General features: G+C 39.3%; 1 protein-coding gene across 1 annotated transcript in view; it reads right to left on the bottom strand.

Moving 5' to 3' along the window:
* The window catches only part of VAT1L (vesicle amine transport 1 like), a 63,727-nt gene that overhangs the window by 24,485 nt on the left and 14,154 nt on the right, over positions 1–25,088 (bottom strand). Inside the window, exons 4-7 of the mRNA XM_009647196.2 lie at positions 15,763–15,905; positions 12,245–12,348; positions 10,934–10,989; positions 9,004–9,198 (exon numbers count right to left, since the gene is read on the bottom strand). Coding sequence (XP_009645491.1) covers positions 9,004–9,198; positions 10,934–10,989; positions 12,245–12,348; positions 15,763–15,905 — 498 coding nt within the window. The remainder of the gene's footprint in view (positions 1–9,003; positions 9,199–10,933; positions 10,990–12,244; positions 12,349–15,762; positions 15,906–25,088) is intronic.

Raw genomic sequence — 25,088 nt, 5'->3', positions numbered from 1 at the left:
ACGGGTACAGTATCACTGTATCAGTTCAATACAAAAGGAATGTGTGCCAATCTATTACTTCACAAGGCAGCTAATATGCTTCAGTAAGCAGACTACTGTAAAATACTGGTTCTTCACAGTAATTAATCAGCAGCTTGTGCCATGTAACAGGTTTGTTCTTATTTTTTCTAATAAACGACAAACCACTTTTTCCCATACACAATCTCCTGTTGCTAATTTAATTAACTGGAAGCATGTGACTAGTTTATCTTTAATAGTGCACACTTTCTTGAGTGGAATCTAGCAATGCTTCCTGTATTATTTTCCTGCCTGTTTCCCCCTGCCCTCACACTATCCATCAGGAACCAAGTCTACATGTTGTTTTCCTTTGGCCTGCAGTTACAGAAAGCTATTATCTCTGTGGCACACAAGGGCAAACAGAAATGACAATCCGTCCTGACACAGAAACACGTATCATGACTCACCACTGCACTTTCAACTTCCAGCGTCTCTTGCCTTCTAGAAAAAAGTATTTGCTGCCTGTGTATCTCCATAACTAATTAATTCTTAGCAGAGTGCTTGCTAAGTAGATTAGAAAAGTGCTGTAGCTGCGGGCTGTATTTATGTTAATTGAGAGGTTTAGTCTCACACTAGTCAGCTTCTAACCTTTGTAACAGCAACATTTGAACACAGAATCAATGTTCACCAGAAATATTGCCAAAATGCTTTTCCATGTCTGCTACTCTATTCCAAAACATTGAGATACCATTCCCCCGAAATGAAACACCTTACTGAAATTTGGTAGAACACAAACCGTTCTGCAATTAGAGCCCCCAGTAAACGCATTGAATCCCGAAGGCTCGCAGAGATGCTGAGACACAGCCCAGGGGCTTGGCTGTTAGAGGCCAGAACTGGAAATCAGAGACTTTTAGGCCAATCCATGATCTTTCCACTAACATGCTGCATGGCATCAGGCAAGTGAAGATACCCACCATCTCTTTTGTTATTTATCTGTTAAACGAGTATTATAGCACAAATATTCTCAGCATGCACAAAGGAACATTCTGAAGACTAAATGGTTTAAACACAGGTATTCAACTGGCAGGCTAGACAAAACAAGCTAAATTTCAGAAGCTGTAAAGAAAAGAAAAGAAAAGAAAGCATAGAGCTGAAACAAATCACTTGTTTAATTAACTTCCATTCATGAAGCTTGAATTTCTTGCAGTATTTATGAATAATATATACCAATTGAAAATAATTGACTTCTGCTTACATACGTAACAGACTTAACAAGGGAAGTCTGAGTTTCCTAAAACAGCTCATTTACTCAACCTGATTTTGTGGTAATCATAGCTAACGTTGTGTATCTGAGGCCTTGTTATGGAGCCACAGTGCCTGTATCAAAGTCTTGTCTTGCTTCTTTCTATCCCACTCTTTTAATAAAGCCATAATCACATTACAACGCCATCAACAGTGTGTGAAACCAAAGAGACTACTGGGTTATGCCATCACTGGCTGATACAGGTAGGAAAGGTAGAATGCATTATGAAGTAATATCAAGTCCTGTTAAACAGCATTAAATGGGGAAGAAATGTAAATGAAGTTATATAGGCATTTAGTAGGAACTCAATAATTCATGTAAGAGTGGCAAGGATCCCATAATCAGGTATACACGATGTTTTAGAGGGAAAAAAATTGCAATACCTAATTAATCTCCAGTACTTTCAAGGTATGTTTTATTCCTTTAAACATATAGCACCAAAATTATTTGGAGTTTTAATTAACATTTACTTCAGATAGGTGTCTTGGGTAAAATTCTACGCAAAGTCTTTTGAAAAATCACCTTACTCATGGCTCAATTTTCATTCATTTATAACTCATGTTCATTACATTTAATGCTAGTGAAGTAAAATTCAAGTGGAATAGCTTTCCCTTTACTCTTCCCAAAACCTGAAAAATATTTTGGCCTATAACTGTATAATCTGATCGTGAACATAGAAGCCAACCACCCTGATCTATTTAGGTTTTGCCTCTCGGTCTGCCTTCCCCACATCTCTGGTTTGAAACCTGTTACATCAGTGAGACATAGCTCCGTGCATTTTTGTATGCTTTGATATCTGCATGAAGCTTGTATTAACCTTGTGTTAGACTTGTTTGTATACAAAGAAACAACGGTGATGTACAGATAAAACATTTAAATATACTTTGAACCACAGATGTTTGTTTTATACAGTCAAAGGGAGCAGAATCTCGCACATAGCAAGCACAAAGAGTTCTAAGGCAGTAGCACAGGACAGCATATAGGCAGAGCTCGTACCTGTAAATCAGGAAAGCAGCTCATGATCACCTGCAAATGAAGTACTGCCAAAGAAATACTTGCAGCATCAAAACGAGCAGAGTCTGCACTGTAACGCTAGAGGAGCAATCATAGCACAGGAAACACTGGTATGCTCACGGGAGTTTTCACAGAATGAGTTACATTTCCCTCTTTCTGCAGTGTAACACTGCAAAGTAAATTGTTTTATGCTTATGAAAAAATTATTCTTTTCTGTATTTCAGGGTAGGTTATTACTTTGGTTATAAATGAACCTCCACTTTTATCATGTTACTCGAGATTATTTTGCATACTTTGACGAATAAATACAGTTTCTAAATGCTATGGAAGTCACTTGACTTCAGAAAGGTGTAGTTTGTTTACCTGAAGAATCTGTTTTCATCAAGCAGAAAAGAGAAAAACCTGCACATGCCATTATTATATTATCACTGAAAAAAAAAAAAAAAGACACACAATGGCATTTAGCATTCATAACAAGGTACCAGCCTGATCTGATATTATTAGATTGCCCTCTTACTATGTTAAAAGTAACTAATGGATCAATTTTCTCTCTGTCTTACTATCGTGATACATGAAAGGCTTTTTGCCCTAAAGCTAAGATCAGTGAAAGGCATGAACAGCTTCTGATGAAAGTAAAGTCTCTGCTTTAGGGGGTTTACTGTTACTATTCTGCTATCATGGGCTTGAGATTTCCCACCCCCTCACCCTGAATAATGCCAACATCGTCGATATCTAAAAGCATGCACTGAGATGGTAATTTATACAAGAGGATGAGTTCAGTGGAAAAAACAAACAAACCTGGTTTTCAGTACCTGAATTCTTTGTAACCACAGAGCAGTGCTAAAACCAGACATAGTGATGGCTTTGCCCTCCCCAAAACATGCTATAAATTCTCCAAGGAAGGTGGTCCTTCACCCAGTTCTCATCACTGGATTGCAACTTGATAAGGCTGTGATCGCTGTGATCTCAGATGTAAGGCTGCTACTGTTTTCCTTTGCACGCTAATAACATTGAAAGCTAACACAGAGAACAGCAAGTATGCAAGAACAGCAACATGAGAAAATGTTTCTTTTAAAGGAAATTATTCTATCAGCGGGTATCCTATAATGTTACTATAATGCGATCAGTTGCATTGCACTCCTTTAGCTTTAGGTTCTTAAACACCGCTTGTTTCTTCCTTAGCAATTTACTATAGAGAAAAGCTCTGGCTTCAAGACAAGGAAATCTCACTTCTATAAAAACTGTATTTACAGCTAGACCTGCAACATCTCTCAGTTATTCAGCCAAAAAACCCCAGTGACTGATAATGCAGCGATCCTTACAAACTAAATTAAGATGCAGAGCTCTTTCCAGTCAAAAATATTCTATGCGCTGACCACGAGGCAGGCAGAGGAGTCCTCTGCTACTCATATCAAGATCCACAGGGATTGATCCGTAAGTGTATTTAGTGCCTCGATTCCACTGATTTCAACCACAGCCGAGCGCCACACTATGTTCCTCAACCTGGGCTACCGTGGTTGTGTTACTATTTGCTAAGTAAGGAGTTGCTAAGGACATTATTACATTATCACTACAAAACAATGACATTCAGTGCCTACTCGAAGGTACCAGCCTGATCTTGTAGTATTATCAGATTATCCTCTTACTTTTTAAGAGTAAGTAGCAAGTCTGTTCCACAGGTTTCAGTACCTTCATCATTCTTACCAGCCCTAAGGCAGTACAGGTCTTGGATACCGTTATTACTATGTAACAGTGCACTCCTTTAAATCATTTGGGAGACAAGAAAGCAATGAATCCTCTGGTACACAACACAGATCTGTAGTCAGGATGTTCTTCCATAATCTAACCGGTCACCCATATGGACCAAAACAGCCCGAGCCTGAAAACTTTCTGACATACTGAGAGTCCTTTCTGAACCAGGTAGCCTGGCGTGAGGGAAAGGGTCCCACAGGTATTTTGATGACATGGACCATATTTTGCACTGTCACTTTCCTGACTGGCAGTTCATGTGCAAGAATTTGTGAGTTTTGCTTTACATGCTATCCGTACTACTTTCGATAGTTAACTGCTGCAAAGAAGGTACATAAAACTTCTATGTCAATAACCTCTTCTACCTTGAGTATTTTTGTTTGCAGTTATAAAAAGCTGAACAAAACACAACTTTAATAGAAAAGTGCAGTATGTACATCTTTGTTCAACAAAAAATCTCTAGATTTTTTGAGAACCTTCGGTTTTCATCCTGCTTAATAATCTAGAATCATCTACTGTGTAAAGCTGAAGATTCACAGACCCTCAGGAGAGTTCTAATGCATAAATGCACACTACAAATTAATCAGAACGAAGAAGAGTGACTAATTGCAAATTAAGGCTTAGATAAGTAGTTACTAACAAAGAAACAACCACAAAGCTCAACAAATATTCACCAAATACTAATTCTGTTTTAAACTCTATTTGTAATGAAATGTAATCTTACCAATCACCTTTTTACTACAGAACAGCATTTTAAGCAGGCACCATCTACAAATTATCTCGTCCTTTAAACACTTGAACGCAGAAACAAATAGCTGCAAAATAGCGAGACATCTCAACAGCAGCTAATTTATTGTACGACTTCACTCATCTCATGATGAATAACTCCCCAGTTAGATTTCCATTTTAAAGAATCTATGGGTTTTGTTACTGTCTCTCTTAGTTAAATCTCTCTTACATCAACATCAGAAAATGGCTCTAATGGCCTACTTGAGAACTGACTTGACTTTACTCGAATTTATGGATGTAAATTTGAGATAAAAATTACCCTTCCGAAGCCAACACCAGCAGATACCACAGCAATACAAGTAGTTTTGCTCCACATCAGTAGTCAATAGTTTAGATCCTGGTCTCCCTGTGTCAGCAATAGTCTGATGCACTAAAGAAAATGAAGTAACTTCTAAGTTTCAATTCAGAATAAGTTCTGTTCCACTCTCTCTTCAGTCAGTCGGTAAATTCATTTAAGCAGCCTGTACTGAAGAGGCAGGGCAACCCTCATCCTAAAACAAAGGCCAGCGAAACTAGGAGTGCTTCTACTGACTTCCATGGCCTTTGGATGAGGCCCCAAAACAGAGAAATCAGAACACCAGAAGGGATTATATCCTAATTAGAATGATCTCATTGACACTCAGACAAACCTTCAGCGTTCAACAGGAACAGTATCAAGCTAAGTCTGTCTAAATAATTTTTGAATGCTGCTATCTTGAATATTATTCGACAATCAACTACACATCGCTTAACATACACTATGTGATAGACAAATAGGAATCTAACAACTTTCTCTAAGCCCTGTATTACTGCCACTTGAAACACTTTAAAGAGCAAAATCTCACTGCAATTACAATATTCTTTAATCAGTATATTCTTTTAAATTCAAACTGTGTACTCCTGCAGAAAGTATTAAGAAATAAATGCTGTTCAGGGAACCATACCAGGCTTTTAGAACAATGAAATCTTTTTTACACAGTTCACTGAAACCTATTAAAACAGACACGAAACATTTCTCTGGCTACAAGCACTAGAACACAAAGCCCTCAATTTTAGGGTCCTCATGCAAGGAAGTGGTCCTGTAGCGACCAGCCTTAAGCAGCAAAGGGGAACACTACTGCAGATGTAACTCATTGTCTTCTAAGACTGCAAAGATGCTTTTCAGCTCTAATACACAGATGGCTGTTGCAACCAATACAGGATTGAAAAGGAAAGTATTTGTACTGTAATACAGTTCTGGAAGAAAACCGGGTGTCTTCCACGTTGGCTTTAGAGAATCTGCATTTGTGCATTGACATTTGCACAAAGAAGGAATACATGAAAACAAATGCAGATGCAAAGTGAACAAAGCAAGCTGAAGCGCTATGTTGGGGATATGCCTTTCATGTATAGATCAAAACTTTTATGTATGTGATAATACATTCCCAACATTAAACATTTGGGAAGGTGTCCCATGGTTAAGGCTCCTCTAAGACTTTTAATTAAAATATTTTTATTTTGACTGTCATTTACTGGATTCAAGCTCACTCTATGGCAGAATTACTAGTCAGAGGACAAATGGATTCTACTGTGAGCCTCTGGAGAGGGTGATATTCTTTCATAAAAGACTATTCAATCATTTGTTTTCAAATGCCATGCAGGGAGTCCACCATTCTGCCACTCTAGTTAAACATATTTATTCTCAATGCTCTTACAGGTCAGGAAATTTCCTCAGGAAACATCAACGGTAAAAACTGGTCATATTGGTTTACTCCCTAACAAAGACTACTGAGAAGGGTCAAATGAAAGTGGACATTTGGAGAAAATCAGGCTTAATAGGAGATGAAAAGCAATCAACTGTCAAAGTCTGAAGGCGGGAGATGTTAAAGCTGTGGAGTTAAAAAAAGAAACTTCCCAAAACAGAACAGAAATACATACCAACATTTCTTCAGTCTGGTTCCATTTAGTCCTCCACTATGATACCTTTTCTCTGTATCATACTAACTTGAGTCAGCCCCAAGTTAATTTTATACCCACAAAAATGTACCCGCAAAATAATAATGCCCTGAATGAGTTATATTTCAGTAATACTTTGCAATCGATTAAGGACATCTCTAGCACTGTTATACCCCTGAAGATACTAGCCAGGCATTTCCTTTGTAAATTACCAGAGAGCAGGCATGATAAATGAGCTGCAGTTTTCCTCACTGTGCTTTTTAACAGATGTATTTACACATTTCACAATCTACCGGTAGGGATGGTGCGTGTTACTGCCAAATGTTAGATGAAATGTTATCAAACAGAAGTCTCCCAACAAATTCCCATCATGTTGACTACTACAATCAGCATTCCACGTATAATCTTTCATGTTGTGTCCTTGATGAAGAATTTTTAAGCTATTGTTACTATTTTAATCATCCTTTTCTTACTCACCAATACATGAAAAGTACATATTTACATAAACAAAGAAATTGCAGAATTCCTATCTAGAGACCTGTGCCACTTAAATTTTTTAAATACTTTATAAGCTTATTTAATAATTAAATAAAAAAAACCCCACATCAAAACCTAAATCTGACCCCGTTTCTGTTTTACACTGCTCTTCAAAGGGCTTTCCCTGTCACACAATAGCAGAGGATTTTGTCTTACCTGAGCCAGCGGCTCTTTATCACAACACCTGATTCCCCTGAAGTGGTTCAGTGGGAGCTGGCCCCCCCGTGAGAGCTGGCCACTCCTGTGCCACTGGCTGGTAAAGCCCCGAGGTGTTACTGAGTTGCTGTCAGTGACAGTGTGGCCTCACGTAGACATTTTAGAGAAACAGAAAGAGATTCCTGGGGAAGTTGTCATTCCTCTCTGTTTGGCTGGAGAGGAGCAAATGGAGCCCATATCATGCTGGACTGTTTGGATCTGCTGTACCACAAGAAGTGGTGTGTTGGGGCACACTGGGGCAGATGTAGTGATAGTGCAAAGCGACATATAGTTCCCCCATGAGCACAGCCTAAGGCAGTACACGCCTTGTCATATAACCTGGCCCAGGCACGTACAAGCCCCATGCACTGCATCCTGCTCCAGGAACTGTCACAGGCTGTGGAGTCCCACCACGCAACTCAAGGTCTCTTACCCGTGTCCACGACAATGGTAGTACTATAGTGTCGCTTGAATAACAAACAATGTGCTGGGCAGAAAACCCTGCCCATAGGGCATTCAAAATCTTAATAAAATACAGTATTATTAATGCATTAAGTCTGATGGTTACTACTTCCTCATGGATGCATGGTAATAGCAGCTAATGTGTTCAGACACAAGACAGAATTTTGTCACAGCACCTTCTGAACAGCAACCATACAGCAATACAACCACAACCCACATTCAGCAGAGCTCTTACAGATCGCCCATCTTGAGTGATGTGTCAGGCTCAGTGCACTTCACAAACGCATAAAACACAAATATTAACCTGGCGGTGCTACTATAACCGTGCTGTTTCTTAATATGTTAATGTCTGTTCACGCCTCCAAAAATACTTAAGTTCATTTATCAGCATCTTAAGTATAAAGGTCTCAGAAACAGTGCTGTGGTCAAGGGGCTTATAATTGCCCAGGCTATGATCAGATTAGTTTCTTTACATGTCTTTAAGGAGAGCTGAGCAATTAGAAGGAAAAAAAGAACCAAAAACCCCACACTTCACAAATGTAACTTATATTAAAAGTGATTTCTGATTTGACTGCAAGTGATGGAGGTTTTCAGTAACTTCCTGAAAACCTCCAAGCTTCCAAGGTTTGTTAGCACAAATATAACACTGAAACTAAAGCTTATGTATTAGACCTTTTCCTCATAATAGATTTTAAGTTGTTTTCAATTATAATAGCTGCATTTCATGTTGCATTTGTTAGTCCCATGTTTCATGCACTTAGGAAACAGAAACAATTTTCTAAGATTGAAAAACTGCATTTATTATTAGTATTTTCAAGAACTTTCCACAGAGCATTTGAAACTCCAGAAATATTTATTAGAGAAATGTATGGATAACTCTGGCTCATGGAGTTTCTGAATAGCAGGGGCTTTGGAGAGAACTTGTGCACAAATTAAAAAGCAGAATACAGTAATAACTAGAAAACATATTTAAATCTAATTTTACATCTAAAAGTGCATGTATTTCAGAAATTTCACAGTGGGGAAAGAAATTTTGCTCCTACCTCTTCCAAAGCCCATAATGAATCAACCACTGGCTTGATCTTCTTATTGTTGTATAGATTTAGGAGTTTGTCCATCACAACCTTGATCAGGCCACCTCGATTCTGTTTGAAAAGTAGATTCAACAGGGAAAATCCAGCAATGACTTTGTTCTCCTCATACAGCTTGATGGGATTTACTTTCTCAACCTGCCACCACTGGAAAGCAATAAATAACAGCAGGGTTAGAAAAACATTTTTCAAGAAATGTACAGGGAAGTTCACAAAAATGTCTGGGCAGATGTGATACACGACTCATCTGTCACATCTCAAGCAACAGCCAAGAGAAGCAGTAAGGATTTTATTTAAAGAGGCAAAAAATGTATGCTGACATGCGGAAATAAAACAGACTTGTGTTGCATGAGATTAGGGTGTTAGAAGAACGGTGAACAGATCTAGTTTTAGGACGTGGGTCTAGAAGTCAGGGATTTGGACCTCCCTCCCTTACTTCTGCTATCCTTCTTTGTTATCTCAAGAGAGCCATGCAAGCTTCCCAAATGTCTGCAAGCAGCTCTTGACTTTTCTCTCAAAACCAAGGAAACCACACGCTGCTTATCAGCTTCCATTTACTTTTCACCCATTATTATGTTTGTGATATTTGAGCAAGCCTCATAACATCTAATGAAATTATTTTATCTCATTTAGTCCAAGAGCATCCTTGAGACTGAGATCCCACTTCCTAGCAAGTTTTATTTGAATGGGTCAATTTTTAATTAAAATTTTCATACAATTTTTATGAGTTAATTTTGCAGTATAATTACATAAAGAAACTAGTTATACTTTTATACAAAATTCAATATGCTATTTTTATTAATTCAATTTATTAATATTTATTGAGTTAATAAATACCAGCACTATCTGAAAAGCATTTAAGTTGAAATTTATTTCACTGGGCCAACCTGCCCTACAAATTATATGCATCTGGGTATGTTTATATTAACAGTAAAAAGGCTGCATTATAAAGATTATCTTGTTTTAGTTCGCAAACGCATGACAATAACAAAGATCGTGCCACTACAACCATCAAGAAAATGCAGGAGGCAAAGAATAGCTTCTTGCTGTAGTCTTTGATTTATCTTGTTTTCAACTACATAGAGACTTCTGAAGCTAATTTCTCCTGGGAAGGGGTTGTTGCTGGAAGCTGTAAATGAGCTCTTGGCAGAAAGAGCATATGATAGATCTTCAGTCAAGGCTTCTCCCTCTGTTCTTCTTGTTTGAAGGAATCACTTTCACTCCTGGTTAACTTATTTCTTGCTAGCAGTTTATTTGATATATTTGTCCCCTTTTCGATCTCTAGGATTTCTGAGCAGATTTTTGTTGTAGTAAGCCAAAGAAAAAAGAAAATGTAACATTTGAATTTTGGATTTGTTGACATCATCAATTTGGAAACAAATGCAACATCATCATCTCTTTGATGTCACTTGAAATTAACATGGAGAACTGAAAAATGCATTTCTACATGGAACTAACTTCTGAAAAGCTGGAAATGACTGGACACAAGCCCCAGCTTAAGAGATACATCTCCTTTAATTCACTACACAGTCCTGACTGTTTTCAGATATGAGAAGGCCACAGGGTACAGTTATCCATATCCATGGGTATGATACTCTGCCGTAAGTAAATAAATAATGCAGTCTAACTTTAAACTTAGCTGCGTAAGAGATATACGTCGGATAGCTAACAATTCAAATATGCACTGCACACAGACCCAATTCCTGTCTAGCTGTCATATCAGAAGAAAACACGACAGACCACACTGCAGTCAGAAAAACTCTCTTTAGCAGCATCAGAAGTAACAACTTAGTAGAGATAAATGAGAATGAGAAAGATGAAAATGCTACAGAAAAGGCTGAAGTTAGAGGAAAGTGCAGAATCACTGCACTGGGACACTTACTGATTTTGCAAAACTGAAGAAGCTTTTTGTCTCCCCAGTAACCATGTTAGATGAGCCTGTAAAAGATGAGTACATCCACATACAACTTATTACATGCTGACAAGCAGACCGTTTATTATATGTAATATCATATCCATGATTCATATTTAAGAAAAAAAAAAAATCCCCAGCTTTAAAAGGCATTAGTAGACATCCTTATACTTTGGGCATAAGTAACAGGGAGGCCAAGGCGACTGAGCCCTACAAATTTATAGGTATTCTGAGATAACAAAAACAATCCATCAAATCTTCCAAAACCAGTAACAAGTTAAGTGCCACTAGGCATCTTGACACCAAAACTCTTGTATAGCTCTCCCCTCCTCTGCAGTAAAATGGCATTTGTCTCCGACACACTATTATTTAGCAATGACCACCACACAGGTGTGCTTTCTCTGTATCTGTAAAGATACATTTATCTGAGCACTACATGTGTGAACACACATGCACTGTTACTATAACCTGTTAACAACTGTAACGACAATTCACTGGCAGGGACTTCGTTACAAACAGGCAACCAGGTTGGCTTGTATAGTCCAAGCAGATGTCTGGGTGACAACACGTTCGTTACAGCCACCCTGCTAGCTAGATGAAAGCCCAAGGAAGCAGGTATGCTTATCCATGATGCCATTGCACCTTCCACTGCAATACAGATATATTCTTCATTTCAAAGGTTTAGCAATCCCTTCAGCTGCCCTCCTACAGAAGCTTGGCCTGCTTTATCAACGCACAACATGGCAACCTGGCAGAACTGCAGGACAGGCATGTTTATTTGGTATGTGAAGCAGCCCGTGTACACGAATGGAAATTTGTGAACAGAAGCCTGGGCTTGAATTCCTTAAAGTCACATCAAATAAAAACAATAGCATTCTTCCTGAAACCTTCCTTCAAGCTTCCCTCCCACAAGAACTATAGTACAGTTTCCTTGGCCACATGGTGATTCCTATGGTGTGTAGAATGAGAGACCCAAGCTGTCTCCTACACTTCTCCTGTATCACCCAATAACGTTTAACAATCTGAAACCTATGTTCAGTTTCACTTTTGGATTATTTTTTTTTTTTAGTTTCTTTTAAGAGTTTCTTTGTATTACCTACCGTTGCTCAGTAATTCAGTCTATGCCCAGCTTCACTAAAACCCTTGGTTGGAAATGGTTAAATTGAGAAAGTACAACATAGCAGCCTCCAGTTCTGGAAGGAGGGGCATGGGTGATTTTAAGAGATTTTAAGCTTTGCAAAGCTTCAGTTTTTAAATATGTACCTGGCTTTTTCCACTCACCATATAAAATGTACGTCCCAAGTGGTTTGAGAAGACTGAGGCCTTTCCCAGTGTTTTCTCCACAAAGACAGTCCAAAACAATATCTACTCCATCTGTTGAGATTCTAAAAAGCAAGAAAGAAACCGCACTTTGCAATAATATCCACAGGAGTGATCAGCCAGCAAGATACAGGCTGACTGTTAACATAACGTTAACATTTTCCAGGTACTTTAGGAAGGACTGAGGCTTTGATTACATGAAAACTTTCTCTTCATCAAAAGAAAATTCAACCTCATTCAGTGCTGGAATGAAAGTTTGTTGGGCTAGCCAACCCACGCCTTTCAGGCTTAGGAGAGCAGGGAACTATCTTTTTGAGGGCTTTCAGTAAAATTACATTATCAAAACCAGGTGATAGATATAAAGTTCTTGTGGAGTGAATGCAAATGTCAGAGAATGTCTTTTTTTGGTCAGTGAATGTCATAGAGAAAAAGGATGTTTTTTGTTATTCACAACTTTTTCTGAATTCGTAAGGAAACAGCTCTTCTTATCCTAGTTCTTCTCAGATAAAATTATGTCCTTGTAAAGTTATTTTAAGTCTTCTGTTTTAGACTTTGTATCAACTAGATGTCAGCAAAGAGTTAAATCAAGTCACCAGGAGCTAGAAAGCCAGTTCAGGGCCATATTATAGAAAGCAGAAAGTATTTATACTGTTTCAATAAATAGTTTGCATATTTCTAATTTTCCAATAAATAGTTTTATGAATGCAATGCCAATATGATGCTGAAGAAAAAGAAAAAAAATACACCCAACATCCTGATTTAGTTGTTCTTTTCTGGCACTGGTTTGATCTAAGTCTAACATCCTACCTCCTAACCAAGTAAACAGCCCAAGCAAGAGGAAATTCTTGACTAATACTCTTAAACAATTATGCAAATAACTGGTGCAGACACTACAAGAAAATTGCAACCTGGAGACTATCAAAGGTTGAAGGGGCAGTCAATACTATCTAATCCCCAGGAACATCAATTAGCTCCTGATGACCATGCCTTCTGCGGTGGCATAACTGCAATTAAAAGTCAGGAAAGAGGTAAAGCTTTATAGCTTGTAATGCATCTTTCTGTTTCCTCACAAGACAAAGGTGATACTCAGACATCCTAATAAGTTGTTTATGTTCAGGCCACTGGATGAGCTTTCAGTGTAAATGAATAATGGCTTTGCAATCTAACAGCTTTCGGAGGCTTCCACGGTTGAACTGATTTCTCATCCCCCAAGAACATTTCCATGCTCATACCACCTCTGGTTTTGGTTGTTTTCGGGTTTTTTTTCGTTTGTTCATTTGTTTGGGGTTTTGGGGGGTTTTGTTTTGGTTTTTTTGGGGGGAAGGACTTTGCTCCCTGATGAAGGCTCTTCCCTGGAAGACCCCAGTCACCTGCAACAAAGCAGGTTCTCAGCCACGGACCCACCCTTTCATGCTCACAAATTCTCAACAAATGAAGGGCCCTCCCCTTCCCTTAGGACTCCCCCTGACCCAGCGTGCAGCAGGCAAATGCAGACTGGCTGTCTCCCTGCTGGCCAGCCAAACATGTTAAGTAGAACACAGTATACAGCTAATATCCAGCAAATCAAACAACCACACTGTTCCCCCCACTACCTCTTTCAAACAGCAATTTGTCTTGTGTTCTCAAGATTACCACTGTACTTTTTTATTTTTTTCAATGCAAAGGGAAAATACATGGATCTGAGCAACAAATCAGAGTATTAGCGTGTTCTACAGGGTGTCAATTCTGACTTTCAGTCAGGACTATCAATTGTGCTAATACTATGCACCTCTACACCAGGAAAAAAGCACAAACAGCTTGTTGCATCTACATTTTATCATTTGTACCCACTGGTTCTCTGCCTCGTTAGTCTATTGCAAGGTGAAAAAGTATGTGAAAATGCAGGATCACCCAGAGGGATTTTAACAGACTTAACAGAGCAGAATTCTACCCCTTCGTAACCAGGTCTCCTTTTGATTTCAGTAGTTATGGTCTGTTACACAGTCAGGGGTGGTGTCAGGAGCTGTCCCAAAAAGAACTGACCTGATGAAGGGCAGAAGCAGCCAACATTATCTGCAATCATAAAGTTATCAGAAGGTAAAGGGGCTTTATCCCTTTTTTAAGCACTGATTTCTGTTGTATCTGCTCCCACATCACATACCCGCTTAGGTCAGATCTTCTGCTGCCCCTGCCAAGAGTTAGGATTAAGGCTGGTGCTGAACTCTGATGAATGTTTTCAAGTGTTCTTTCTTGCTGAATCAATGTTTGTAAAGTGGGGATTGCTAGAATGCAGTCTTCATCTCACTACAGCAATTTTCCAGGGGCAGCAAAACACTTAGGTATGTGTACTTCCCCAAGAGAGAGGCTATCAAAGGGCTGAAAAATGTACTGCAATTCTTCTGAGCTGTAAGAAAATGGTACGGGTGTCATCTGCTGGACAAGTCCTACCTTTTTTGGTGAAACTACCAATACAGAAAAATTTTCCTTTGATATAAAACGTCTTTTGTGATGGATTGTTTCAAATGTTCTCTTCAGCCCTTGGGAGCGCTCCAGAAACAGCAGCAAGACACCCTGCTTTCTCCTCCAAGGCCAGTCTGGATTGCTAACAGCTCAGACAAAAGCCTGCTATACACTGAAGGGCCTCTTTGAGGGCTTGTAACCCTCGCAGCAAGAGACCTTCTGAGGCTTTGCATGGCACTCTGAGGAATGCGTTAAGTCTGACAGGAAGCCTGACAACTGTACTACCTTGGGGTGCCCCTTAGAGAAATTTCTTGGTTTATGCCCAGCTACATAATCTAGTATTTTGACAGACACAAGATGAAGGGAAAACATTATTCTTATCTGTCTGACAAGTAAAATCAAAAACTTTTTTTATTAATATTTTCTTATCAATTCTAAAGTTTTGCTGCCTGTATCAACATCAATATCTAAAAGCAGACAAATTGGAAAACAAAGTATTTGAAAGCATGTAAATAGAAACACACATGATGACTTCAAAAGGCAACAGGATGATTCTAATCTGAACGCAAACAAACAAAAATCTAAGGGTCTGAAATTAAAACAGACATCATGTGCTCTGATATCAACCCCTGGCACAGGATAAAAACCCAGGCAGGTAGAAAAACACCAGAGAACTCCAAAACCTGGATAACTTACAGATCCACTGAAAATATCTTACTTGGCGCATTAGTGAGCTACTACCTAGGCAAATATCAAAGTACATTCTTCTGTTAAGACCTTTATTCTTTTTCACTTTATTTACTTTGCTCACAACAGATGTCCAAGTATGAACATGGACTAACAAATCTTACGTTGCTTATAAAGAAATAGGGAGATGCTTGCTACCTTGTCCCTTGTAGTGGGCAAATGGAGTAATGCAATAAGCTACAGATTCCAAATTCACAAATGTAATCTCTTCCCAGAAATACGATCAGCCCAGTGCCTTTCATAGTATTTTGCCAGATACTGTAAAACCCTTACTCAGGAAAATAAAAGATTACCTTTTTACTTCTTGAACATAGTCTGCATTTCTGTCAAACAGGTGAGTTACTGAGTCTTTGATTGCTTCATGTTTGAAAGATGAAGCTGTTCCAAAAACAGTAACATTGGGAATAGTTGAACAGAGCTGAGCAACAGCTTGACCCTGCAAACACATTATTATGTTAGTTCACTGACATGGAAATTGGTTGACAGACTTTGCAGCTGCCAATTCACTCATGACACAGAAAAATCCAGACCAAACATGTGCAAGGACTTCCCAAACTAGTATATTGCCAGTGCAATGCAGTTCAGCCACAGAAAAAAAAAATACACTTAAATCAAAAGGATAGTCTGAGGACAAAGCAACTGCAGGGATAAAAGTAATTTAATGTATCAAAAATTGTATTAGAAAAGAGTTCTTCTTGATCTTTTAACAAAGGCAGTGTCATTTAAGGGAAACGGCATTAATTTAAAAGGACAACCGAAAATGGTTACTCAAAGAGTGTTACAGAACTATTTCTCATTTGCTGCTTGCACCCTATGTGCATCTCCCCCCGAGCCCCTGAGTAACATCAGCAGTCCTTTTTGCACTTCACACCTCAGTGTGCAGTGCTGACTGCTTGCGCACGCGATTCAAATCCTCTCTGCTCACAGGGAAGGCCTTGCAGCACCTGATGCCAGAACCGAATTTCTGGCAGATAATGTAAAAGTAGTCGGCCGCTCTGGTACTCAGATACAGCTTTTCTGCTTCAGGTATTTGCAGTCCTAATACAGAAGGTCTAGCATAGTCAGTCCCAGGACAGCACATAGTCTACCATTCCTAAGCAATCATATTTTCTTACAGTTTCAGTGGGAGAGACAGCAAGTTGATACAACAAATACCACATAGTAAAGCAAATCTGGTTTACCTCCTATTAATAACAATGATTTTTACTGATTATTCAAAATGCAGGAACAGCCTGGAGTCACACTAACAGGTCTGCTCAGGCCAGTGCCCCAACCTCAAAACTGATCAACAGCAAAGTGGATAAAATGGCCTAGAGCACATAGAGGAAAATAATTCTACTAGTATATCCCTCCTGTGTCTGGGCAGGAATCCAGTGGAGTCAATCAGATGCTGTGTCAGTGTTTAGGTAGGACTTGGGGAGTTCAGAGAATTTGTCTGTACTTTGACTTTCCAGCTTCGGGCTCCAGAAGGCTTTAACTTCTCTAAATTTTAACCTCTAATTTCACGAGGCTGAGAGGAGAAGTGAAGCACTGCATAAATGCTGAGCCATCTAGATTTCAAAAAAGATCCTAACAGGTCATTTTCTTACAACCCCGGGTTTTGTTTTACTCTGAACACACTAACAAATGGAAGACAGGTTCTTGGGAGCCACATCCTGCCTCTTGCTGTAACTACATTATTCCACTGGAGCTAGCACAGTTATAAGGGTATGTCCAGAAGCAAGAAATGGCACCGTCATTCTAAAAATAATGTCTGACGGAATTTCAGCAGATTCTTACTTCTATCTGCAGCCAAAAGATTGTCATTTGTAAACTGTATGCATGACCAGTAAAATCATCCATGGATAAACACATTTCTGTTCATTCCAACCAGAAACCCTAGTTATTAGTATGTAAATACCAGTAATCAGTGCTCGGGTTTTATTTACAGTAGAATAATTAGATAACCCTGCATACCCTGGGGGTCTTGGCATCCTCACATATAATGTGGAATGTAATTGCTAGTGACAGTCCTCTGAGCTGAATATCGTAAGAGAGGACGATGTTATTATTCATATCTGGTGGCATCCAGGAGTTTCAGGTTGGTTTCCTACCGTCAGTAAACAGCTACACAGCAAGGCACGATTTATGTGATCCTTTGGACAGGTACCAATAGACGTAGAGAAGAGAGCAGGAGACGGGATGCATTCTCATTCTTGCTTTACAGATGAGAAATGGAACAGCACAGCAAATTGAACCACCTGTCCAACAGCTCAGAGAAACTTATAGCAGGCCCCAGGTACGAATGCTGATTTGTAGTATGGTAATCCAATACCAAACATAAATGACCTTCTTTTTTTAAAGTCATCCACCATTTTCCTGGGTTGGAATCCCTAATCTCTTAGAAGTCACAGGCAAATCCATTCCTGAGGGGCCTCATCTCACATGATAAAATGTCTTCAGGGAGCACAAAACATTTCACTCTTCTCATATTTCATTTCTCTATTACTTACCATCTCATTCTGAAGCCCAGGTTTTAGCTCCACAAATATCATAACATAAAATTACAGAAAAATATTAATCTGGATTTTGTATCTCCTTTTCTTAGTCATTTTCACTAGCAATCCTTTTTTCTCACTTTGTCTCCCAGAAAACCATCACCCAAAGTGATTTAGATAAGTCAGTATCTTATAGTGTATGCTAGTTGAGTGAAAGTCTGACATTATTGATCTATTCTCCAATTAGTTTTTTGCATTTTCAATCTAACTTGGGAAGAGAAGAGATAACGAGTATATCCTGAATCAAAACCACTGAATGTTTAAAAGGTCAAATATCAGAGTAGAAAACATGTTGATTTTTATCCTGCAGAAGATGATTAACATTTAACAAACTGACAGTCAGATGAATAGGAGAAATGCACAAAAAGCCCCAGGATGCACACAACTGGTTTTCCTCCTGACTCAAACTTGTTAGTACACCCCTCCTTTCCCCCATAGAGATAAGCTTATCTAAAACCCCAGATCAGAAGACTTTCCAGCTTGCTGGAGATATTTAAAGCCTAAAACTGACTCATATGACCAGTGCTTTTATAACTGGATGAACAACATCACCAAGTATTTTGAAGCAATTCCACAAAACATTCTTCTACAGCTTTTTGAAGATCTTAATTCGATGTGGACTCTTGCTTATTTTTGTGCAAAATATTCTTAGCACTTGTATTTCAGAAATCTTGGAATAAAGGCTGATATTGGACCTTTCATGTTTTCCCCACAAAAACAGGAGAACTGAACTCAGCCTATGAACTCAAACATTTCACTAATTTCTGTGGAATTCAACTAAGCCCCAAAACAGCACTGTGGCTATGCAAGTCACTCTTAAGTCCCTTTTCTAATCCCTCGAGTCATCTAGCTACCTCTGGATTAGTAGCTAGTGTTTGGAGCGCTATACATTTTAATTGCAAGTGTGTGAGGCCCCAGTGTTCAGAATGTCCATAGCCCACAAATGAAGTGTGCACAAAGGGTTTTGCAGCTGGAAGGAAGAGCATCCTTTTCCTGGGGCCATGGAGGGGCAGACAAGGTATCCACGCCGGCTCCTGTCCCCCGTCCCCCCCCCTGCACACTCTCACCAGGAAGCATCCTTTGATCACAGGGGCCCTGTCCTGTCTTTTGGATTCCAAAGCCATTTGTGTCCTAAAAACTGCTTTGTGGTAGACAGAGACAAGAGAGCTTTCTGCCTCCTCCCTGCCCAGACAAAACCACATCATCTCTGCCACCAGCTTTCACCGTGGAGACCACATGGATATGGAAGCAGGCACGTGTTATCAGAAACAGTGTATGAACTCTAAAACCTTCCAACAGTGTGTCTAATTAGATAAGAGTGATTTGAAAAATGAAAATAAAACTCTTCACACATCTAATTTGTCATGTATGATGAAAATTTCTACATATAAGTACAGACTAGATTCTTGCTTCCTGAACCTTGGAAAATTAGTAAGGGGCAAAAAATAATTCTCACTTGAACAATTAATTTTACCTTCAACAGGATTTAACAGTCTTTGGAAAAACTGATCAATTGCTTTACTGAAGGGAAAGACATGGTTACAAAACATTGCCTTAAAGTGGAATTAATCTCCTTTCAAATAAGTATATTTTATATACTACTTATCATGCAGAACTCCACACGGTGAGTCCTCAAAGAAATTAGTAACTTGGATTAAAGCATTCTGTGGAAATGAAGCATGTCTCCTAATACTGGATTTGGCATAGGAGTCTTGTGTCTCTTTAGCTTCAAAGTCTGTTTGATAGATTCCTTTTCAAGGTATCCTGTCAATTTATAAAACCAGTACATTGAACCTAATCTACCCACATGATTATTACAGAACGTATTATAAACAGATATGCTTATAGTAGTTTTAGATCCAGTAAAAAGATTGAGATTTCTTTACATTCCTTTGCTTTAAAAACGCAGCTTTAAACGTGCAGGATTGGAAACTTCTCATACTGAGATAATCACATAAAAGAACAGAAAAGTAGATTTTTAAGAAGTAAAAATGAAATAGACTGTTCTGTACATTTAAAAAATTTCAAAGTAAAAAAAAGTCATTGACATTTAAAAGTCAATGTAGAAAGCATGAACAGAAGAAAAGTTACTAATCTAATTAGCTTACTAACTTAACACTGGATGAAATATAAATAAGGGGTTAGTGGATTTCTGAAAGCATCAGAGCCAATGGCACAAGCCAGACCTTAGTCTGATATGAAAGCTGTGCACTGAATTTCAGCAGTATACTTTCAAGAAAGCGTCTTTTTTTGCTATTATGTAAACTGAGCCCAGCTTTATAGCAGGAGAGAACAAACCACCTAAGATACCACCCTGCAAAACTACATCTATTAGAACCAATAGCATCAGTAAGAAATTATCATTTCTAGGATGTATTTTTGCAGCCCAAAGGTGCTAGAGCAGTTTAAAAAAAACCCCAAAAAACCCCAACAAAACCTCTCAGACTTAATCTTGCATAAGAAACCTGTCTGGAACCAAACGTGAGGAGAATCCACATTTCCAAAATGCTCTGATGCCACATAACCATATCTGAAGGTGGTATGAAGTACACAAATGTAGTAAGAAAATGGGAAGAGAAGACATCTACTAATGTCCTGGCATCAAGGAAAACTTTTCTGTGGTGTTAGAAGTCAGGTACACAACACTCCATCTCCTGAAAGTGTCGTTTTTTCCAATTACAGCAGAGGAAATTGGAAACCAAACACGAAGGTGAACACTGCAGAGTGGACAAAATGAAATGTGATTCTTGAACAAGCGTGAGGCTGCATCTGCTGCCTTCAGTGCACCACAAATAAGCTTCGGAGTAGAAGGAGGGGAAGAAAGAGTCACCATGAGATAATGAAGTCTTTTACCCTCAAAATCTCTTATTTTCTGCAACGATTAGCAGGGTCTGGTTTCTTCCTACCCCCTTGCACAATTGTGCAGCAGAGGTGCATCCAAAACTCAGGGCTGAATCTCCACCTCGTATAAAATCCTCTTCAGTTTAGTGGAGCTACGACAATATACCCCAGCCGAGATCCTCGCCCAGAGGATATAAGCTCTATCTGAAAGGTAGAAGAGCTAAGGAAGAGTTAAGCACTGCCTGCCTGCGACATAACCCAGCAGGGGATTCAGGGAAAGGACACATCCTCGGGGGAGCGTAGGGCTGTGAGAGGCAAAAAGAAAGGCCTTCAGAGACTGCAGCTTGCTTTGGTCAGGGAAATTGCTTTTTGTGTACGACTGGCCAGGCTTTTGTGTTTGATTAACAGATTATGCTCTGAGGCAGTGTCTGGAAATAGACTCAGGCATGGCACTGGAACTCTCCTGAGCTGCTGAGGGAGCACATCCATTGCTTCAGAGGCATTCAGCGGCACAGGGCAGCTCAGCATCAAGATACCCTGTCTGGCTTTAAGTGAGATAGCTTGAGTACTTAAAGCAGCCTAGACTTGGTTACACAGAGCTCTGTGTGAGCTGATTTATTCCCTTCCTTGGCTGCAGGAGATGAAATAAGAGGAAAGCACTTCATCAAATGCACAATGGCTATGAACTGCTAATATGAAAATAGCAAGCGCAGTCCTGGGAGGTATCGGGTAAAGATTTCAGCGAAGTGCGAAGTATTAATGCCGTTGTACAGTATGTTGGCCAGGACCATCAGGAGAGCGGAGTAAATTCTAATTATTCACATTCAAGAAGGACTGGCTCAAACAGAAGAGTGCTATTTAATGTGCTCCTACCTGCTAGGTGCAGACAGACCTAAAATCAGTCTACCCATACAATGTTTAAAAGGATCAAGGATGCTGTGAGACCTATTTTAAAAGGCTCTGGCTTTCATACCAGCTTACTGCTGCTTTGCTGCCAAGCAGAGCCCAGGAAATGTGTATCTATCGGCCTGGAGCAGTGTCTGGAGGATGACCAGGGAAACAGACATCTGACCTTACAGCAAAGGGGTATGAACAAACCAACCTGCTTTCAGCCTGAAAAATACAGGCCAAGGAGAGATTTGATTTTGATCTTGTTCTAGCCATGAACACATACACGTCCTACCTAAAAGATCTGAAGGAAGCGCCCCAAGAGGAAAGAATAGCTAATTTTAATTAATGGACAACATCAGCAGAAAACCAGAGATACATTAACTGGCCACAAATAAAGTCTGGAAACTGAGTAAGATGTCTCACTGAGCAAGGCCGGCAGAAAACCAGAGATACATTAACTGGCCACAAAGTCTGGAAATTGAGTAAGATGTCTCACTGAGCAAGGCCAACCAGAGAGAATTTGAAGGGATAAACACATAAGTATTTTTTTTTAAGAAGAAATTTGCTAATTCTCTTGAAGGGGTTCCTATATGCTGTCTGTGATAGCGGGTGACTAGATTTACTAAGGAGTGCCAGTTCTTTGTCAGATAAAATATCACCACTTCAGTGATTCAATTTGGAACACATCCTCAAATATTTGCAATTTATGCAGGGGAGACACAATAAAAAAGAGGGTTCCTGCCAAGCAGTAACCAATCTTGCCAGGATGACCTAAATCTGTTGCCAAGTCAGATTTACCCTTCAAATTCAAACATGAGAGCTGCATCTGTAACTTACTCTGCTTGCACTTCCTCTGCTGCTGAGCCTGAAAGGGAAGGTCAGATCACAGCATCAGGACAGCAGTTGATGCTCCTGCATGAAAGGCAGCTTAATTTTAGCACCTGTAAGATTGAAATGCTAAAGAATTGGCTAATAAATCTGCCTTGCATCTGAGGGGTTAAGTGATGAAAGCGAAGTGTTTACATAATCTTGGTAAATGACCAATGACCAAAGTTTTGTACTCTAAATATTCAGACTAGGAAGTTCATTAAGAGCAAACAAATAAGCAAACAGGCATAATGGCTGTCTCTCACAAATCTAAATCCCTGAAAGAATTAATTTTCCAGGTAGATATCATAAAGAGATATGACTGTATTGATTAAAGCTAGAAGAGAAGAGCCTAAGGTTTTTTGCATTGGGTTTTTTTTGGGGGGGGGCAGGGGGTGGGTTTTTTTGTTTGTTTTGTGTTTGGTTTGTTGTGGGTTTTTTTAATACAACAGTCCTGTATTTATACTAACTCAACTAATCCGGGATACAGTTTACAAGTTTTCATTAATAATTTTAAAAGCAACTTTATAATCTCATACAAGCCTGTGCTGTGACTTGCACGTACTTAAACAGTCTTAATTTTAAAGCACTAATTGCTTCATACAGCAGATCAGTCCCAGCAGGGTGCATGCTACTGCTCAGTTTTCTCAGTCTGTTTTCTTCCGTCGCCACTTTGCTTCACTTGAAAAAAAGATGTGGGAGTGTATTTGTGAAAGAGCCACTCTACCATTGACTTACAGTCATTTCAAACATTAATTACAGTGTTTTACAGTTAAGATAGGCCAATATATGTCCTACAGCAAGTCATATGTTGTTGTAAACTCATATTTCTGAGCATTAATGTCTAGGTATGGATAACAGGAAGTTTCTGAAGTTCAGTGTTAACTGACTATGTCCTTATTTTAGCAATAAGTTCAGAAGGACACAAACACTTCCATAGCTTTAAGCACTTAAACTCTGTTTGTATTACACAATTATATCTTTTGTTAATTATCGAACTGCCCTGCTACTCAATGTAATGGTGTAAGCAGAGGTGTTAAGTGTCCTGCCAAGCAGAGGCCTGAAAGGGAGCGTATGACAACTGTTGTCCTTGTTCGATCTCGGCCAGTAACAGCTCGAGCAACAACAACAGAATGCTTTGCAAGGTATTAATTTCTCATCAAAGTCTGATTGAATCATGCAATGCAACTGTAAACCTGTACCGTGTTTTCCTAGCAGGCCCCTAAAATTTCTCCAGCCTACTTCACTGTCCAGGTTGAGAGCTGAGAGTCAGATTCTCTTAACCACTCCTATCTCAAGAGGGAATGAGAGACAGGAAAACCAAACCAACCCCCAAAGCAGCCCCCTTTCCAAACAATCAAAATCAACAAGCCAGCCCTAGGAAACAAAGTCTCTCCTTTCAAACCCCCTTTGTAAGCACTGCAGCAGGTCTTCCTCTTCAGATGGAAGGCTACAATACACCAACAGTGTCAGAAGCAGAGTTTGTAAGTGTCCACCTCTTTCCTCCTGGTTCAGAGAGACAAGGAATGCTTCCCTAAAACTAGCCACGTTTCCTACTATGAACAGGGAAGATCGCAGGATGCCCTGACCTTTCAGCTGTGCGGGCAGTGGGGAGGGTATTCATTTGGTATATGGAACAGGATTAAAGCCTCTGTAACAGAGAGACAGGTACATGAGACTCTTTTCAAGCTAAGTTACCTTGGTACATTTCCTTTTTCTCTACATCATCTTCTGATGTCCCCTGGACCTTCTGGAAATAAGTAAACTGACCTATCTAAAGCATCCTGTCAGACATTAAAGGATACCGTCACATACTAATCATACCCCAGGCACAGATGGAAAGACAATTGCTATAGTTACCTCACTACCAAAAATATCTATAAACAAAAATAAGGCCACATAAATAAACTCAGGCAATATGTAAGTAAAGGTCCTAGAGAATTTTCCCGGACTCAATTTATTGAAAAAGCTGCAGGATCCTCGTAAAGGGGACTGGGGAGCCAGAACAAAGAACCTCACAAACATTTTTGAAGCAACAAGTTCTTTTTCATAAATCGCCTGAAGCAGCTAAAATAATGATCTTGCATAATGAGAAAGGAACAATTACAAACTTCTAGTCCCACAGGGAGTCTATTGTCTCATTAAAGCATTCTGGAATTTCTATGACATTTAGAAACAAACTGTACAGGTTTCCTACTTGCTGAAAGTGGGAATGGGCCTTCTATCTATTAAAGCAACAGCACAAAAAATACCTCTTCTCATAGCAATTTCAGTGCCAGTTTTTCATTTTATTAACTAAGAACTTTGTGAGAACAATTTGTTCGATTGAGGCTGTTAAATTTCTCAAAGGATTAACAGACAGATTATTAGAGCGGTTTAAAGAGCAACAGAGACCCCTCCGAAATCTTTATGTCCAGTTAGCAAAAAGCAAAAAATTCCATCCATCCCCAGAGTGACATTTTACCTGTAAGTCCTATCAAGCG

The sequence above is a fragment of the Egretta garzetta genome, unplaced genomic scaffold (genome assembly GCF_000687185.1).
Source record: "Egretta garzetta isolate BGI_Z169 unplaced genomic scaffold, ASM68718v1 scaffold39, whole genome shotgun sequence".
Taxonomy (NCBI): domain Eukaryota; kingdom Metazoa; phylum Chordata; class Aves; order Pelecaniformes; family Ardeidae; genus Egretta; species Egretta garzetta.
This window is presented reverse-complemented; position numbering and strand designations above follow the sequence as displayed.